The sequence below is a fragment of the Haliotis cracherodii genome, unplaced genomic scaffold, assembly GCF_022045235.1.
Source record: "Haliotis cracherodii isolate W230 unplaced genomic scaffold, xgHalCrac1.p SCAF_11, whole genome shotgun sequence".
NCBI lineage: Eukaryota > Metazoa > Mollusca > Gastropoda > Lepetellida > Haliotidae > Haliotis > Haliotis cracherodii.
The window spans coordinates 17,263,369-17,280,510 of record NW_027266266.1 but is presented as its reverse complement, the minus strand read 5'-3'; the positions used below and the strand labels follow the sequence as shown (position 1 = coordinate 17,280,510).

At 41.2% G+C, this 17,142-nt stretch overlaps 2 protein-coding genes across 3 annotated transcripts in view; one reads left to right on the top strand and one right to left on the bottom strand.

Moving 5' to 3' along the window:
• LOC139455476 (protein MTO1 homolog, mitochondrial-like) overlaps nucleotides 1-17,142 on the bottom strand; it is a 191,453-nt gene that overhangs the window by 8,870 nt on the left and 165,441 nt on the right. The window contains exons 9-12 of the mRNA XM_071237026.1: nucleotides 10,433-10,506; nucleotides 4,570-4,686; nucleotides 3,396-3,526; nucleotides 1,137-1,341 (exon numbers count right to left, since the gene is read on the bottom strand). Coding sequence (XP_071093127.1) covers nucleotides 1,137-1,341; nucleotides 3,396-3,526; nucleotides 4,570-4,686; nucleotides 10,433-10,506 — 527 coding nt within the window. The remainder of the gene's footprint in view (nucleotides 1-1,136; nucleotides 1,342-3,395; nucleotides 3,527-4,569; nucleotides 4,687-10,432; nucleotides 10,507-17,142) is intronic.
• The window catches only part of LOC139456273 (5-hydroxytryptamine receptor 4-like), a 120,564-nt gene continuing 115,594 nt past the window's right edge, over nucleotides 12,173-17,142 (top strand). The window contains exon 1 of one of the 2 annotated variants that reach the window (XM_071237894.1): nucleotides 12,173-12,235. The gene's annotated coding sequence lies outside the window, so the exon portion shown is untranslated. Of the gene's footprint in view, nucleotides 12,236-17,005; nucleotides 17,046-17,142 lie in introns of those variants that run through there. The other variant, XM_071237896.1, reaches the window with a different exon arrangement.

Below are 17,142 nucleotides of genomic sequence, written 5' to 3'. Positions count from 1 at the left end.
CTTTAAAAAGTTTCAGATCTCAGGGACTTTTAAATTCTGAGGGGAGAATTTTGTAAGATTTTCCTATTAATTTTTTTTTTTAAATATTTACTTGCATGAGCAATGTTTCAGATTAATTGGCCTTGCTGTTTCTTGGAAGAAGACTTGAAAAGATTCTTTCAAGCTGACATGGTTAATTCTCAGACAAATGAAATGATGCTGATGTGAAGAAGTCCACTCAATCACAGAACCACTCACTCATCCCAGACTCACTCACTCACCCAAGACCCTCTCAATCACCAATACAACCACTCCCCAAAACAACAACTGTCTCACTCACCAACCCAACTACTCACTCACTCACCAACCTCATGACACACTCACTCACCACCCCAACTACTCACTCACTCACCAACCCAACTACTCACTCACTCACCAACCTCATGACACACTCACTCACCAACCCAACTACTCATTTGCTCACCAACCTAACGACTCACTCACTCACCAACCTCATGACACACTCACTCACCACCCCAACTACTCACTCACCAACTCAACGACTCACTCACTCATCAACCTCATGACACACTCACTCACCAACCCAACTACTCACTCACTCACCAACCTCATGACACACTCACTCACCAACCCAACTACTCACTCACTCACCAACCTCATGACACACTCACTCACCACCCCAACTACTCACTCACTCACCAACCCAACTACTCACTCACTCACCAACCTCATGACACACTCACTCACCAACCCAACTACTCATTCGCTCACCAACCTAACGACTCACTCACTCACCAACCTCATGACACACTCACTCACCACCCCAACTACTCACTCACCAACTCAACGACTCACTCACTCATCAACCTCATGACACACTCACTCACCAACCCAACTACTCACTCACTCACCAACCTCATGACACACTCACTCACCAACCCAACTACTCACTCACTCACCAACCCAATGACTCACTCACACACCAACCTCATGACACACTCACCAACCCAACTACTCATTCGCTCACCATCCTAACGACTCACTCACTCACCAACCTCATGACACACTCACTCACCAACCCAACGACTCACTCACATTCACTCACGTATTCAGTCCAACAATATTCCAGAGATCACCTTTGCTTGTGAGCCTGGTGTCAGCATTATCTGGCCGGAGTGCAAGGCGGAACTCGGCTCGGCTTGTGAACATTCGGTATGGTTCATTGGTTCCAAGAGTTGTCAGGTCATCAATGAGAACGCCAATGTATGCTTCAGTCCGGTCCAGTGTGAAGGCAGACTTGTCTTCAGCCTTCAGGGCAGCGTTGATTCCTGCCATGATGCCCTTTGAAGAGACAGGTAGAAGAGTATTGGACAATTAACAGAATACTGTTGTGGAAACGGCTGTTGTCTAGGACACTACAGGGTACCCTGGGCCATGTATTCAGGAGAACACTCACCTTTCCATCATCTGACCTGTCATCTATCCACTGCACATCAGGGCAGAACACCTGTGAAGTGTTGACCTACAATCTAGCCACTTCACATAAGAACACTAACCTGTGCTGTGATCGACCTTTGCATCTAGCCACTTCACATCATAACACTCACCTCTCCATCGACTGACCTGTCATCTATCCACTGCAAATCAGGGCAGAACACTCACCTGTGCTGTGATCAACCTATGATGTATCCACTTCACATCAGAACACTCACCTATGATGTATCCACTTCACATCAGAACACTCACCTATGATGTATCCATTTCACATCAGAACACTCACCTATGATGTATCCACTTCATATCAGAACACTCACCTATGATGTATCCACTTCACATCAGAACACTCACCTATGATGTATCCCCTTCACATCAGGGCAGAACACTCACCTATGATGTAGCCACTTCATATCAGAACACTCACCTATGATGTATCCACTTCACATCAGAACACTCACCTGTGATGTATCCACTTCACATCAGAACACTCACCTATGATGTATCCACTTCACATCAGAACACTCACCTATGATGTATCCACTTAATATCAGAACACTCACCTATGATGTATCCACTTCACATCAGAACACTCACCTATGATGTATCCACTTCACATCAGAACACTCACCTATGATGTATCCACTTCACATCAGAACACTCACCTGTGATGTATCCACTTCATATCAAAACACTCACCTATGATGTATCCACTTCATATCAGGGCAGAACACTCACCTATGATGTATCCCCTTCATATCAGGGCAGAACACTCACCTATGATGTATCCACTTCACATCAGAACACTCACCTATGATGTAGCCACTTCATATCAGGGCAGAACACTCACCTATGATGTATCCACTTCACATCAGAACACTCACCTATGATGTATCCACTTCACATCAGAACACTCACCTATGATGTATCCACTTCACATCAGAACACTCACCTATGATGTATCCACTTCACATCAGAACACTCACCTATGATGTATCCACTTCACATCAGAACACTCACCTGTGATGTATCCACTTCATATCAAAACACTCACCTATGATGTATCCACTTCATATCAGGGCAGAACACTCACCTATGATGTATCCCCTTCATATCAGGGCAGAACACTCACCTATGATGTATCCACTTCACATCAGAACACTCACCTATGATGTAGCCACTTCATATCAGGGCAGAACACTCACCTATGATGTATCCACTTCACATCAGAACACTCACCTATGATGTATCCACTTCACATCAGAACACTCACCTATGATGTATCCACTTCACATCAGAACACTCACCTATGATGTATCCACTTCATATCAGAACACTCACCTATGATGTATCCACTTCACATCAGAACACTCACCTATGATGTATCCATTTCATATCAGAACACTCACCTGTGATGTATCCACTTCACATCAGAACACTCACCTATGATGTATCCACTTCACATCAGAACACTCACCTATGATGTATCCATTTCATATCAGAACACTCACCTATGATGTATCCACTTCACATCAGGGCAGAACACTCACCTGTGATGTATCCACTTCATATCAGGGCAGAACACTCACCTATGATGTAGCCACTTCATATCAGGGCAGAACACTCACCTATGATGTATCCACTTCACATCAGGGCAGAACACTCACCTATGATGTAGCCACTTCATATCAGGGCAGAACACTCACCTATGATGTAACCACTTCATATCAGGGCAGAACACTCACCTATGATGTATCCACTTCATATCAGGGCAGAACACTCACCTGTGATGTATCCACTTCACATCAGGGCAGAACACTCACCTATGATGTATCCACTTCACATCAGGGCAGAACACTCACCTATGATGTATCCACTTCACATCAGGGCAGAACACTCACCTGTGCTGCAGCCTCTTCGTATCCTGTTGTTCCGTTGATCTGGCCAGCCAGGAATAGGTTCTCGATGAGAAGAGTCTCAAGGGACGGATTCAGCTGACGGGGGTCAATGTAATCATACTCTACACCATAACCTGGAACATGGTAACATACAGTACTGTACCATAAAACATACAGGACTGTACCATAAAACATACAGGACTGAAACGTGGTAACATACAGAACTGACACATGGTAACATACAGGACTGTACCATGGTAACATACAGGACTGTACCATGGTAACATACAGGACTGACACATGGTAACATACCGGACTGAAACATGGTAACATACTGGACTGAAACATGGTAACATACAGAACTGAAACATGGTAACATACAGGACTAAAACATGGTAACATACAGGACTGAAACACGGTAATATACTGGACTGAAACTTGGTAACATACAGGACTGACACATGGTAACATACAGGACTGACACATGGTAACACACATGACTGAAACATGGTAACATACAGGACTGAAACATGGTAACATACAGGACTGAAACATGGTAACATACAGGACTGACACATGGTAATATAAAGGACTGAAACATGGTAACATACAGGACTGAAACATGGTAACATACAGGACTGAAACATGGTAACATACAGGACTGAAACATGGTAACATACTGGACTGAAACATGGTTACATACAGGACTGAAACACAGTAACATACAGGACTGAAACATGGTAACATACAGGACTGAAACATGGTAACATACAGGACTGAAACATGGTAACATACTGGACTGAAACATGGTTACATACAGGACTGAAACACAGTAACATACAGGACTGAAACATGGTAACATACAGGACTGAAACATGGTAACGTACAGAACTGAAACACAGTAACATACAGGACTGTACCATGGTAACATACAGGACTGAAACATGGTAACATACAGGACTGAAACATGGTAACATACAGGACTGACACATGGTAACATACAGGACTGACACATGGTAACGTACAGGACTGACACATGGTAACATACATGACTGAAACATGGTAACATACAGGACTGAAACATGGTAAAACACTGCACTGAAACATGGTAAACCATCGACCTGAGAGAGTGAAACTCAGGAATGAAATGAGGGACTGAAACATGGTTACTACATACCTGGTTGCACTATGTCACATTTCTCCAGTCCTGGGATTGCTTGGACAAGCTGTACTTGGTGCTCCTCTGGCATCGTGCAGGATATGCCATTGGGGTACACCACCCTGCTGGAGAACCCTGAAACAACAGTAACACAGTGCAGGATATGCCATTGGGGTACACCACACTGCTGGAGGACCCTGAAACAACAGTAACACAATGCAGGATATGCCATTTGGGTACACCACCCTGCTGGAGAACCCTGAAACAACAGTAACACAATGCAGGATATGCCATTGGGGTACACCACCCTGCTGGAGAACCCTGAAAAAACAGTAACACAATGCAGGATATGCCATTGGGGTACACCACCCTGCTGGAGAACCCTGAAACAACAGTAACACAGAGCAGGATATGCCATTGGGGTACACCACCCTGCTGGAGAACCCTGAAAAACATTAACACACTGCGGGATATACTATTGGGGTACACCACCCTGCTGGAGAACCCTGAAACAACAGTAACACAGTGCAGGATATGCCATTGGGGTACACCACACTGCTGGAGGACCCTGAAACAACAGTAACACAATGCAGGATATGCCATTTGGGTACACCACCCTGCTGGAGAACCCTGAAACAACAGTAACACAATGCAGGATATGCCATTGGGGTACACCACCCTGCTGGAGAACCCTGAAAAAACAGTAACACAGTGCAGGATATGCCATTGGGGTACACCACCCTGCTGGAGAACCCTGAAACAACAGTAACACAGTGCAGGATATGCCATTGGGGTACACCACCCTGCTGGAGAACCCTGAAACAACAGTAACACAGTGCAGGATATGCCATTGGGGTACACCACCCTGCTGGAGAACCCTGAAACAACAGTAACACAGTGCAGGATCTGGAGAACCAGTAAACAACAGTAACACAGTGCAGGATCTGGAGAACCAGTAAACAACAGTAACACAGTGCAGGATCTGGAGAACCAGTAAACAACAGCAACACAGTGCAGGATCTGGAGAACCAGGAAACAACAGCAACACAGTGCAGGATCTGGAGAACCAGGAAACAACAGTAACACAGTGCAGGATCTGGAGAACCAGTAAACAACAGCAACACAGTGCAGGATCTGGAGAACCAGGAAACAACAGTAACACAATGCAGGATCTGGAGAACCAGTAAACAACAGTAACACAGTGCAAGATCTGGAGAACCCTTAAACTACAGTAACACAGTGCAGGATCTGGAGAACCCTTAAACGACAGTAACATGATGCAGGATCTGGAGAACCAGGAAACAACAGCAACACAGTGCAGGATATGCCATTGGGGTAAAACACCCTGCTGGAGAACCCTGAAACAACAGTAACACAGTGCAGGATCTGGAAAACCAGGAAAAAACAATAACACAGTGCAGGATCTGGAGAACAAGTAAACAACAGTAACACAGTGCAGGATCTGGAGAACAAGTAAACAACAGTAACACAGTGCAGGATCTGGAGAACCCTTAAACTACAGTAACACAGTGCAGGATCTGGAGAACCAGGAAACAACAGCAACACAGTGCAGGATCTGGAGAACCAGGAAACAACAGAAACACAGTGCAGGATCTGGAGAACAAGTAAACAACAGTAACACAGTGCAGGATCTTGAGAACCAGGAAACAACAGCAACACAGTGCAGGATCTGGAGAACCAGGAAACAACAGCAACACTGTGCGGGATCTGGAGAACCAGTAAACAACAGCAACACAGTGCAGGATCTGGAGAACAAGTAAACAACAGTAACACAGTGTAGGATCTGGAGAACCAGGAAACAACAGCAACAGAGTGCAGGATCTGGAGAACCAGTAAACAACAGCAACACAGTGCAGGATCTGGAGAACAAGTAAACAACAGTAACACAGTGTAGGATCTGGAGAACCAGTAAACAACAGTAACACAGTGTAGGATCTGGAGAACCAGTAAACAACAGCAACACAGTGCAGGATCTGGAGAACCAGTAAACAACAGCAACACAGTGCAGGATCTGGAGAACCAGTAAACAACAGTAACACAGTGTAGGATCTGGAGAACCAGTAAACAACAGCAACACAGTGCAGGATCTGGAGAACCAGGAAACAACAGTAACACAGTGCAGGATCTGGAGAACAAGTAAACAACAGCAACACAGTGCAGGATCTGGAGAACCAGTAAACAACAGTAACACAGTGCAGGATCTGGAGAACCAGGAAACTACAGTAACACAGTGCAGGATCTGGAGAACCAGGAAACAACAGCAACAGAGTGCAGGATCTGGAGAACCAGGAAACAACAGCAACACAGTGCAGGATCTGGAGAACCAGGAAACAACAGTAACACAGTGCAGGATCTGGAGAACCAGTAAACAACAGTAACACAGTGCAGGATCTGGAGAACCAGTAAACAACAGCAACACAGTGCAGGGTCTGGAGAACCCTTAAACTACAGTAACACAGTGCAGGATCTGGAGAACCCTTAAACGACAGTAACACGGTGCAGGATCTGGAGAACCAGGAAACAGCAGTAACACAGTGCAGGATATGCCATTAGGATAAACACTAATAATTTGATAACATTTTGGATTATTTTTTCCAATTTCTTCAAAAGGTATTGCATGGTCTTGCATGATATTGGGCAGGTGGTAGAAGGGAGGTAACTCTTGTAACTCAACTCCGCTGAAACGACATAAAATTCCTCCTGGCTTCAGTTCTTTCAGCACAGTGATGATCTGCTGCAAAATCATTGTGAAGAGATCAGTGCTGCTTCTGCAGAGCAAGCAGCTTTTGTCCTTCAGATTTGTTAAGGTTATTTCTGAACAAGGATATGTCCATGATTTCCTAGGAGTTACAATGTCTCCAAATGTTTCTTTTTTTAATTTTTTGCAGGGTTCTTTGTGTGTTAGTGAGAGAGGTCAGTATGGTTTACATATTAACCAGCAATATTTCAACATCACATAGCACATGCACTGTTACTGGGCCTTATCAGTGTGCAGTAGAGGAAAGTGTGAGTATTCATTTTTGTTTGTTGTGTTCACCAAACTCATATTCAAGCTATATGACAGCTTGTGAATAATCAGGTTGGCCCAATCAAACCAGTGATTGATATTATGAGCAGCATCCCATGCCATGGGGGTACGATGACACTATCAGCCATTCCATTTAGTTGCCATTTAGTTGCCTCACAACAAGCACAGGATGCTTGGAAGCTTTCCAACACAGCATCCCCACATGTTCACTAGTAGTGATTGTGTAGCTTGTAGGATTTATCATGTATTAAAGCTAAAATGGATAGAATTATCATTAAACCGCCCGCATGTTATCAGAAATGAGCAGGCCACTGTAACTTGATAATGCCCTCATATTGCTTGACGATGGGCCATTATCACGCCCGTTGTTAGGTTAGGATACGGTAACATGACGTCACGTTCAATAGTGACGTTATCTGGTTTGTAATATGACGTTTCCATATTTGTAAAAATGGGTCACTGACATTCATGTTGATTGCAGTAAATGTTTCAAAACCGATATTGTTTTTTTTTTTATTTGATAACAAATTCCATCAATTTTAGCTATAATGATAATATCATTTGCAGAAGCCCTCGGTCTTTTCAAATGCCCTCCTTCGTCGGGCAGTTAATGGAAGACCTCAGGCTTCTGCAAATAATAATGCCCTGATAAATAACATTACCCTTATAATAAAAGATAGCTACACGATAGGGCTGGGACGAGTCCAAATTTACTACCCAGGTACCCAACCCCTATTACCCGACCCTACCCGAGCACCCACTGTAGGTCTCAAGAGTTGGGAATACAATGTCTAATTGGGAATAGTTTAACTGTAGCCTTTGGCAAAAACTGTTTAGATACATGTATGAAACCAGATATGGTCTCTTATGAAACGATCGAATCATGCGTACCAGCCCTACTACACAATAAATTGTAAAGACACAATGAAGAACAAAGCGTGGTTCATTGCACAAAAAAACATTGTTCAATCATGACGTCATTTCTGGAGATTCTAATATGCGCTCGCAACTTCCTGACGTCATACATTGGACGAAGTTATTTTTTAGAGGGAAGTGTCAAGTAAGTTGTTTCCCAAAGATCTAGCTGGGCCATGCAGATAAATGTAGTGGCAGAATGATCGCATCCAAAAGTAGGCGAGATATGACAATCAGTATAAGGAGCAAAGATACAGACAATCAACATGAGGATTGTGAGAATATACGGGAAATACCAAGCCTAACCCACCTATTCGTAAACTTGACTTTTTATTCAGGGAGTCATCATTATTAACATTTGGGTAAATATTTTTTAAAACTTGTACAATTTATCAACATTCTTAAAGAGGCAGTCCATAATGTTGATATCTCATATAAGAAATGCACCCCTTATGGTTGAGTCTCCCTGCAGTGTTTTATTGTACTTTATAGCTAAAATGGATAGAATTATCATAAAAACGCCCGCATGTTATCAGAAATGAGGGGGCCACTGTAACTTGATAATGCCCTCATATTGCTTGACGACGGGCCATTATCACGCCCGTTGTTAGGTGACGTCATAGGATAGGGATAGGTGACGTAACGTTCAATAGTGACGTCATCTGGTTTGTTCTATGACGTTTCCATATTTGTAAAAGTGGGTCAGTGACATTCGTGTTGATTGCAGTAAATGTTTCAAAATCGACATTGTTGTTTCTTTTTATTTGATAACAAATTCCATCCATTTTAGCTATATTAACGGTAACGCTATTTTTCAGGGCATTATCATTTGCAGAAGCCCTCGGTCTTTTCCACTGCCCTCCTTCGTCCTTTGTTAGGTGACGTCATAGGATAGGGATAGGTGACGTAACGTTCAATAGTGACGTCATCTGGTTTGTTCTATGACGTTTCCATATTTGTAAAAGTGGGTCAGTGACATTCGTGTTGATTGCAGTAAATGTTTCAAAATCGACATTGTTGTTTCTTTTTATTTGATAACAAATTCCATCCATTTTAGCTATATTAACGGTAACGCTATTTTTCAGGGCATTATCATTTGCAGAAGCCCTCGGTCTTTTCCACTGCCCTCCTTCGTCGGGCAGTTAATGGAAGACCTCAGGCTTCTGCAAATGATAATGCCCTGAAAAATAGCGTTACCCTTATAATAAACAACAACCATGAGTCGTTTATATCTTAAGTAAAAGGATCATGTTGAGAAGTTCAGAATTCAAATATATATTCAATCCAACAACATAAACTATAAAGAGATACCTGGAATGATGGTGTTGTCTTCAGTTGATGACATTGCCGAGATTTTTGTTGATGTTGAGCTTTAATTATCTCCCTGAAATCTGTTATTCTGGACGATTTCACTAGAAACGGTACCCTCCACATTAATTGTATATTGCAGTGTGTCATCTTATACGTGGGAGAAGCAAATGTAAATGGGCAGTTCCAAATGGAGAAAGAAATGACTGGGCTATTTTGTAATATTGGAAACTCTTTGAGTTGTTGTTTCTTTTCTCTTCCACCAAACAATGATCTGTCCAAGGTAACCAGTTTGACACTGAAGCCAAACTTTTTCAGAAAATATACATCTCATTGGCTCAAAAACACCAGCATCCTTCATTTTAATTGGGCAGTAAAATTTGGCTCAGGGTTAATCAGACTTACTCTGGAGGGAGCGTCAGACCTTGAAGGAGAAATGTCCAATTTCAATGAGATTAGTGAAATAATAAGATGGCATCTTATTATTATAAGACAGTTTCTTTGGATAAAAATAGAGAATCTGATAAGCAAGAGAAAGGATAAAGTATCTTATTTTATGTAAATGATGGTCTTTGGGATCAATGTTTCTGTGATGAGTGACAGTCTTACCTTCAGGTTCTAGCCATACTTGGTGCTGTTTCCTTTTAAATCTCAGCACTTTGGACTCAATGGAGGGACAATATCTGGAAAAGAATATAATTTTGTCACATTTGTAAATTAGATACCCATATCTATGAAAGCATGAGTGAGTGAGTGAGCTGGGTTTAATGCCGCTTTTAACAGTATTCCAGTTATATCACAGCATGTCAGCTTAATGTGGGAGGAAAGCCTTCAAGGTGATGCAGGTCTCAGACGTTTACCACTTCGGTGAAACCCACGAGCACGGGTATGGTGTTGACAAACCTAGAAACACAATCGGGGCGAACTGGGATTCGAACCCACAATCATAGGTTTCAGGCGCGCCCAAGGGACGCAACTCTGCACAGCGTGAAAGCATGAGCAACACCTTGGTTATAAACAAAAACAACAACATGCAGTGGAAACAGATCTGAAAGAGAAAACTTGTGATCAAAAGCATGATTTATTAGCTACGAGGGCAAACATATCAGGGTTCATAAAAATCATATTTGCCCTAGGGTCATATCACGTCACGAGACAACAGTGTATTGTTTCCGTCATCTGGACGGCATTGTTGACGTCATTCGAATCTTATTGTGACGTGAGGTCAGAATGACATCACACTAGAAATAACGTCATAGCTGACGATTGTTGATGTAATTCGACAAATTGGGGTTCCGCTGCTGTTGCGATGTGCCGTCATTATAGGTAAACACGACGTCACTGTATGTAGACATCTTTTTCGGTAATTAATAGAGCATTATATTCGTGTTCAAGTCATACTATGTTTACGATACTCGTGCCTAAATTCTGGTATTAAAACACTTGTGTCATAAACATAGTGTGACATGAACACTCATATAATATAAAACTATGTGTGGCACTATGGGAAACTATGTGTGGCATTATGGGAAACTATGTGTGGCATTATGGGAAACTATCTGTGGCACTATGGGAAACTATGTGTGGCACTATGGGAAACTATGTGTGGCATTATGGGAAACTATGTGTGGCATTATGGGAAACTATGTGTGGCACTATGGGAAACTATGTGTGGCACTATGGGAAACTATGTGTGTCATTATGGGAAACTATGTGTGGCACTATGGGAAACTATGTGTGGCATTATGGGAAACTATGTGTGGCACTATGGGAAACTATGTGTGGCATCATGGTAATTTGATACTTAAAACATATTTAGTTTATGACTGAAAATAAATAAAATATTGGTTAGATTATTTTACATAATTAAACCACACCTTGAGAACATTAACCTAAACAAATTAAATTCTGTTGCAGTATTTCAAGTAAATGGTTTTTTTTTCATTTTGCATGAAAACACTTTGATACAATGGTCTGTCTCATGTACACGCATGTGTCTGTTAATCTTCTCGAAGCAACTTCACCTGCTGCTAGTTACTTAGCTTCTTACTCAATACACTAACTGGCTAACTTCTCTCCGAAGGATGTTTCTGCGTCCTTTGCAAAACACACTGCCACAGGTGTTTTCAGCTAGCTGTGTTTTGTTACTTAATGGCATGAAAACTCCACACACGAACTGTTCATAAGCTCTGGTGGCACGCCACGGCAAATATCAAGCTTCAGCATTTACTAATGCGAAGCATTTACTGAAATAGGATATTCCTGCACACTTCTTACAGCTCATCATGTGTTATGCTGCTTTCCTTACACCCACTCTTCACTTCCGTGTAATCATTGTTATCTATGGCAAAATACAGTGAGAAGTCATGGGTTGGGAGCCGCCTGATGTCTGAGACACCATGTCCACTAGAGGTAGGTTTTAGGAAAATACTATCTGTGTTAACACATGTCGATCGTAAGACTGTCTGACTATTTAATGGCAGTCTGACCTGATCAGGTGTTCAGATCCTAGGTCGGAAGATTCAAAGACCAACAGTAATAGTTACAGAACATTGCATCATTCACTGAGGAGGCCAAAATAAATTAAATACATTTTCATATTATTGTTTTAAAATATATGAGGGAGGCATAATATTTTTTTATTATATTTATTTTTTGACAAAATGAAATTTATTTGTGTACACAAACTGTTGACGGATCTACAGATTAATGAGAAGCATAAATGTTTGGTAAAATGTACATGTTGTCTTTTATCAAGCATTCAAAGAAGGGAACTCCTGTCGAGTTTGTTCATCTGTACGTACGTAATAAAAAACCAATATGATAAAGTAATACAAAATGATATATAGTGGGTGTTTGGCATTGAGGTTGGCATGGATGAAATTAAATTATTATGCCCCAACAATAATGACAGATTTATTGCAGTTTAATACTGATTTGAATTGTTTCCTTGCATAGATACAGCCACACCCATAACATTATGAAGTGCAGTCCGATGTACACACAGCGACAAGGAAACAGTTCAGACATATTTCGGCTTAATCCAAATAAATTAATCAGGGGAAAAAGGACCCAACCCTCAAGGTCTACAAGAGGGTTGGAAACTGATCCCGCTAGGCCCGTGACCTTGCTAAATTGATTTGCAATTTATACCTCCAAAGTTGCCCAAACTTGTAAAATGCCTAGACACTGATCTTCAGGAGCTTAGACTATTGTTTTGCTAATAATACTGATTATCCCTGTCATTTTTCCACATGCACGATGGATAGACAAGGATGACGCCATGTTTGTTTGTAAACTCTGAAAGTAGTACCCACCTGACCTTTCAAATTTGCATCTTTGTCCGTATATAACCCCAACCTTTAACATTTTTAGCCGCTGGCTTCACCTGCCGATAAACCTACCCCTATATGATAAATTCTCCTATCCACAATTAAACTGTGAATGACCATTTGTACACTGTACTTTCCTTCGTAATTCCTTCTTCGGATTAAAAGATTAAAATATACTCATCTTTCTTTCCACAATGGAAATGTGACAAAGGCCATTTATATCATAAAATGATTTCACTCTTCGTCGGGAAAAGGATGCGCGAAACGTGCTATTTCTTCAAGTGTGTTTATTGTTCATGTTTCAGTACTTTATTTATTTTGTTGTGAGGCTTTTCTTTGCTTAAAATATTGCCTGATATCTGTATCAAATAATGAAGCTTCAATCACACTTACTTTGCTCCTTTTTACGGTATCGTGAGCTAAAATCGATCATCGCTTGCCGATATGTCCAACTCTGACGTTGATCGTAGTTTTTGAGTTGTCATGGAAATTGAATGTATCGCGGAAGATGAATTTGGTGATTTCTGTGGAAGGAGAACATGTGAACCCCTACATGTTGGAACCTGTGACTGACATTAATTAGTGACGAAATAACCAGGATGATCAACATATGATGGACTCTATGAGTGAGTGAAAGGAGAGTGAGTGAGTGAGAGGAGAGTGAGTGAGTGAGTGAGTGAGTGAGTGAGTGAGTGAGTGGTTGAGTGAGTGAGTGAGTGAGTGAGTGGTGGAGTAAGTGAGTGAGTTGGGTTTAACGCCGCTTTTAACATTATTCGAGTTATATCACAGTGTGTCAGCTTAATGTGTGAGGAAAGCCCGAAGTGATGCAGGTCTCAGACGTTTACCACTTCAGTGAAACCCAAAAGCACGGGTATTGTGCTGCAGACCTAGAAACATAATCGGGGCGAACCGGGATTGGAACCCACAATCATAGGTTTCTGGCGTGCCCAAGGGACGTAACTCTGCACAGCAAATCGCAGCACCTTAGACGACTGGGCCACCCGTGCCCCCTATACGATGCATGTCTAACCACAACTAATGTTATGATCATGTAATTATGCGGCCCCCGGCTGGTGATAATACCTAATCAGCTTGAAGACCTAGCTGGCGGTGCTAATTCAGCCACAGCTTCTCATTAGCGGTTTTAAGATTCATTTGAGTTGTTATAAATACAGACCTCAAAACATATGATCATAATTTTAAGCGCAACATCGCTAAGTTTAGATTTTCACACTGTTTATCTTGGCCATTGTATTGTACATCACACTGGCTATATAATGATGTAAGAAAAATCTATATTTATTTATTTTTTCATGATAATTGCAGTTTAAAATTTAAAATGATAATCAATAACTAGGTTAATAACTAATAATTAATAATTAATAATAATAGTGAATAACACTCCTGCTATAACATGGTGAATAACACTCCTACCATGACATGGTGAATAACACTCCAACTATAACGTGGTGAATAACACTCCTACTATAAGATGGTGAAGAACACTCCTACTATAAGATGGTGAATAACACTCCTACCATGACATGGTGAATAACACTCCCACCATGACATGGTGAACAACACTCCTACCATGACATGGTGAATAACACTCCTACCATGACATTGTGAATAACACTCCTACCATGACATGGTGAATAACACTCCTACTATGACATGGTGAACAACACTCCTACCATGATATGGTGAATAACACTCCTACCATGAGATGGTGAATAACACTCCTACCATGACATGGTGAATAACACTCCTACCATGACATGGTGAATAACACTCCTACTATGACATGGTGAATAACACTCCTACTATGACATGGTGAATAACACTCCTACTATGACATGGAGGTGAATATCTAGAACTGAACACAACTCTTGTTTGTCTGAAATAGTTGGATGGCAGGTTGAATTACACATAAGTGTAGGAAAATGTATTTTCGATGCAAGCTAAAGAGTGATAATCCCGAGCTTATAGTATTCTAACTTAGGAATGGGGTTAACAGCTTAATTGATCAAATCATGATATAAATAGATCTACCAAGGGATCCCTTTGTCTTGATGGTTACTCTATCAAACTACGGATGTTCAAAACTGAAAATAACTGCTCCTATACCACCGCCTTTCCTCCAGGGGTGTTCCAGCGAGATGTTCTTGTTGGGGTAACAACCTTTTTATATGGTAGTCTTGTGAGGAGGCAGCACTGGGTTTTTGTTAGAGATTGACTATATCTTTTAATACATGGATTAAAACATAATTTTGTTTCTATGAAATCATTTTTTCAGGATACACAGTGTATCAGTGGCTGATCCAGAGGAGGGTGGGGGTTGGGGTGGGGTAGTGAGTGGTGGTTGGGCTGGTGGTGGTGGGTAATCTGGCAGTGGCCATCCCCCCACCCCATTTTTTACATCTGATGATATTTTGTATGTGCGTTTCTTACTATGTTGATTTGGCTGTTATAATGAGTGAGTGAGTGAGTGAGTTTTTTTACGCTGATTTAAGCAATATCACAGTGAGAGACAAAAGAATGGGGCTTCACACATTGCACCCATGTCGTGAATTGAACCCGGGCCCTCAGCGTGACGAGCAAACGCTTTAACCACTCGGCTACGGGACCACTCCTGTTATAATGAGTATAATGATCAATAATTGTTTACATATAGTCTTTGCAATTTGGGGGTAACTGAGGAACCACTCCAAACACCACCACAACCCCACCCCCATCACCAAACTGAAGTTACAAATGGAGCATGTGGAATCCCCCTTTTACAAATATGCTACTCAACTTTTGATAGGAATAATCAGCTATGTACAGGAAAAATAGAAAATATCTCTATCAAAAGTGGAGTAATATGTATTTTGGGGTCAAATTTGAAATACAAGATACCGTATTCGACGTAATAAGCGCCCAGCTCTAATAAGCGCCCACGGCGATATTTGCTAATATATTGGCAAGTGAACAATCCCAATTAGCACCCCTTCCAATTGATCAATGTACACAAGACTAATTTATTCATGTATAATACGCATGCGTGTGTTATATACACCCTTACTTAAGGGCAATTAAATTCAGGAAAAATATATCTGTCGTATAACAGTTCAGGCCCTGAGCATAAACCATGAAATTTATCTTTCAACTCTGTTTTTTCCACCAAAAAAATATTCTAATAAGAGCCCCCTATTTCTAATTTTGAGAGCGCCCTGGGCGCTTATTACGTCAAATACGGTATATAAGATTTGTATATAAAATTCAACTCCTCGGCAGTAAATAAAAACTTGGAATAAATAAACCCTTTTACAGGCGAGCACTTTCAGCTTCAATCAGTCTCTTCAGGCCATACATAACAGATAATTACTTATGGATATATTTTTTACATTCTAAAAAAAATATCAGAATGAATTACTATATTAAATAAAATTCTGATATATTTTTGAAACATTTGCTGTAGGGAGAAGTGTATTTGGCAATATTTGATGTTATTAGCTTTCATAATCTAATTGACCAGGAGAACAAAGAGAATAATTCTGCAGTTTTAGCTGGCAACACCAACAGCCTATCAATTAGGTAGTGATCAGCGTGACTCTGCCACATGTCGCCTCATCCTCATCCTCCCACGCAGTAACCAGCTGAGTCAGCAACAAATACTCTTGATTACATAGCATAGATTCCTAACTACAAAATCACATGTTAGTCAACGAGGTTTTTCAATGTGATTATGGTTATTCCACTCAAAGGAGGTATCTGAGAGGGGAAGATCATTATCTAACTAAAAAAGTATGACTTTGAAAGGGGATAATAGTGACACTTTACTTAAAGATAATCTTTGAGAGGAGAAGAGGAATATTTTACTAAAGGCGGTCTGAATAAGAGGATAGGAGGTAAGTTTTTCAATGGAGGTGTCTCAGGATATACAGGTCTCTGAGTTGGAAAGATGGTAATTTACTGGGAGATTTCTTAGATGGCAAGATGGTAATT